Source organism: Numenius arquata, unplaced genomic scaffold, assembly GCF_964106895.1.
Source record: "Numenius arquata unplaced genomic scaffold, bNumArq3.hap1.1 HAP1_SCAFFOLD_758, whole genome shotgun sequence".
NCBI classification, from domain to species: Eukaryota; Metazoa; Chordata; class Aves; order Charadriiformes; family Scolopacidae; genus Numenius; species Numenius arquata.
In genome coordinates, this window is record NW_027414417.1 from 26,237 (window position 1) to 29,316 (window position 3,080).

The window sequence follows — 3,080 nt, forward strand, 5'->3', positions numbered from 1 at the left end:
TTACCTGCCGTCTCTTTCTGTTGGCAAAGCCCGGAGACGCTCCCCACACACTATTTTTCCCCCCCCCCGGCTCAAAAAACAGCCCCGTCCTACCCCTTAGGCCACGGCAGGCCTTTTGAGGGGGGGGGCTCGGCTTTGCCCCCTGACAGGGCCTGTCGCCATGGCAACGCCGTCCGGCTGCCCTCACCTAAGATGGACGCCGGGGCTTCATTCCCTTCACACACACCCCCCTCGGAGCCACCTTGAGGAGGCCCCTCCTGGCAGCAAGGGGAAGGCCGCGGCCATCTCTCCCCCACCGCCGAGGAGGAGGCCGTAGCCACCTTCCCCCTCACCCTGCCTGAGGGCGAGGCCGCCATTTTGGAAGAGGGCAGGGAGGGTGGCCGCCATTTTGGAAGGGGGCGCCGGGCCGCCATTTTGGAAGGGGGCGCCGGGCCGCCATTTTGGAAGGGGGCAGGGAGGGCGGCCGCCATTTTGGAAGCGGGCGCCTTCCCCCTCTGAGGAGACCTCGAATTACCGGGTTTTCACTCCGATTTCTGCCTTCTCCGACCCCAATGGTGACGTCTCCCGCCAGCATTCCCTCCTCAAAAGCAAATTTCACCAGAGACAGTGAGGGAAATGTAAAGAAAAAGGATAGAAATCGTGGCATGATATCCTCCCACAGCTTCTGGTAGGGATTGTAAATCAGCAGGAGGGCTATTGCGTGGGTGCAGGGAGGGGGGTTTGGGTTATTTTTCCCCGAATTTAGGTTTCTCGAACTGATCTGTGACGTAGCAGAGAGGCCAAGGCAGCAAAGAGGCTGAAACTGTGAAAAACACCCCCAAAAAAAAACCTCCTTTCTCCCACCTTCGGGCCAGAAGCCCCCCGTTCAGTGACCATCACCCCTGAAAAAGGCCTTTCTGAAGGGGAAAAAAAAAGCTCCTCCAACTTCTTTTTTTGCAATATTTAATACTTTATGTCGGAAAACCCGGCCTCTGGCTGACGGGTGAGTGAGGCTGGGGCAAAAATGTGGCATTTTTTTCCACAAAAAGCACTAATTTTGAGGCTAAAAGGGGCTGCTTTGAAGAGCTGCTGCAAACAGTTAAAAACTGATAAAAAGCAAAGCAAATCCCCCACTGGCTGATAAGGTCATTAAGGCTTAATTATGATCATAAAGTGATGACTTTAATTAATTAACACCTCAGGAGTGGGGTTTTGAGCACCCACCTGGTGCCTTACTGGTTTTGGGGTGAATTAACCCGATTTAGGGGCATCCCTGAAAGCATCGCTTGGGGGGAAAAACGGATGTTTTTAGCGATTATTAATAAGTTATTTAATAGGGTCCTATAAATACTGATGGTCCCGTGTCCCCCCCCAACACCCTGTGGGGACCCAGAACCCCCAAACACCCTATAGGGACCCCCCCAACATCCTATAGGGATCTAGACACCCCCCCAACATCCTGTAGGGACCCAGAATCTCCAAACACCCTATAGGGACCCCCCCAACATCCTATAGGGACCCAGAACCCCCAAACACCCTATAGGGACTCCCCCCAACACCCTATAGGGATCTAGACACCCCCCCAACATCCTATAGGAACCCCCAAACACCCTATAGGGACCCCCCCAACATCCTATAGGGACCCAGAACCCCCCAACATCCTATAGGGATCTAGACACCCTCCCAACATCCTATAGGGACCCCCCCAACATCCTATAGGGACCCCTCCCAACATCCTGTAGGGACCCAGAACCCCCAAACACCCTATAGGGACCCCCCCAACACCCTATCGGGACCCAGAACCTCCCCCCAACCACCCTATAGAGACCCCAACATCCAGGCGCGCCCCCCCTCCATAGGGACCTATATATATATATATTCCCAACCCCAACATCCGGGCACTGCCATCACCCTATAGCCCCCCCCCCCCCCCCGCGTGGGCCCGCCCCCTCGCGGCCGCGCATGCGCATCCCGCCCCTCCCCGCGGGAAGATCGCAGGCGCCCCGGCTCTCCCATTGGCTGGGCGCATGCGCGCCCCCGCCCCCTGCCCCTCGCGCAGGCGCGGCCCCGCCCCTGCCGCCCGTCAGTCAGTCGGGCGGGCGGAGGGACGCGGAGCGGATCGGGGGGGAAGCCGTCTCAGCCGCTGGAGCCGCCTCAAGCGGGAGTAAAGCGGCATGGAAGCGCCGCCGGCCCCCCCGGCCGTCCCGCCGGCTCCTTGCAGCGCGGCGCGGAGCCTGCAGGACGAATTGACGTGCCCGGTGTGCTTGGAGTACTTCAACGACCCGGTGCTGGTGGCCGAGTGCGGGCATAACTTCTGCCGGGCCTGCGTGACCCAGTGCTGGGAGGACTCGGCGCGGCGCCTCTGTTGCCCTCAGTGCCGGGAGCCGGTGCCTCAACGGCTTTTCCGCCCCAACCGTTCTCTCGGTAACATCGTCCACATCGTCCGTCAGTTGGGTTTGCCGCCGGGCCCGGCCGAACCGCCGCCGGGGCCTCCCGCCCCCGCTCCGCCTCTGCCCGCTGCCGCTCCTCCGGGCCCGCCGGGGCCTCCGCGCTGCCCCCGCCACGGCGAACCTTTGCGGCTTTACTGCGTTCAGGATCGGCGCCCCGTCTGCGTCGTCTGTCACCTTTCCCGGGAGCACCGGACCCACACCGTGCTGCCCGCCGAGGAGGCGGCCCACGCCGCGGAGGTCAGTGTTGGGGTGCGGGGGGTGTGGGGAGGGCGCTAAGGACACCCCCCCTAGATTTGGGGTGTGTGTGCAGTGGGGACCCCCTTCCTGGGGTGGCAGTGCATCAGGAGCCCAAGTTGGGGGCCGTAGGGACCCTCCTCCGGGATTGGGGTGGGACGTAGTGGGGGCCCTCTATGCACTGGGGGTCGGTAGGGACCCCCCCGGATTGGGGAGGAATGCACTGGGAACCCCCATGCACCGGCACCCCCCCCGGATTTGGGGGGGGAGGGGAATGTAATGGGGACCCCCATGCACCGGGAGCCCACGTCGGGGGCCGTAGGGACCCCCCACCCCGGGATGTCGCGGTGCAGTGAGGACCCCCGCACACCCCCCCCCCCGGGGAGCCACTGTCGGAGACACCCCCCCACCACCACC

General features: G+C 62.1%; 1 protein-coding gene across 1 annotated transcript in view; it reads left to right on the forward strand.

The window, feature by feature from the left end:
• Positions 1–2,153: 2,153 nt before the first annotated feature.
• LOC141477988 (uncharacterized) overlaps positions 2,154–3,080 on the forward strand; it is a 2,793-nt gene continuing 1,866 nt past the window's right edge. The window contains exon 1 of the mRNA XM_074167127.1: positions 2,154–2,666. Within this exon, the coding sequence (XP_074023228.1) occupies positions 2,154–2,666 (513 nt within the window). The remainder of the gene's footprint in view (positions 2,667–3,080) is intronic.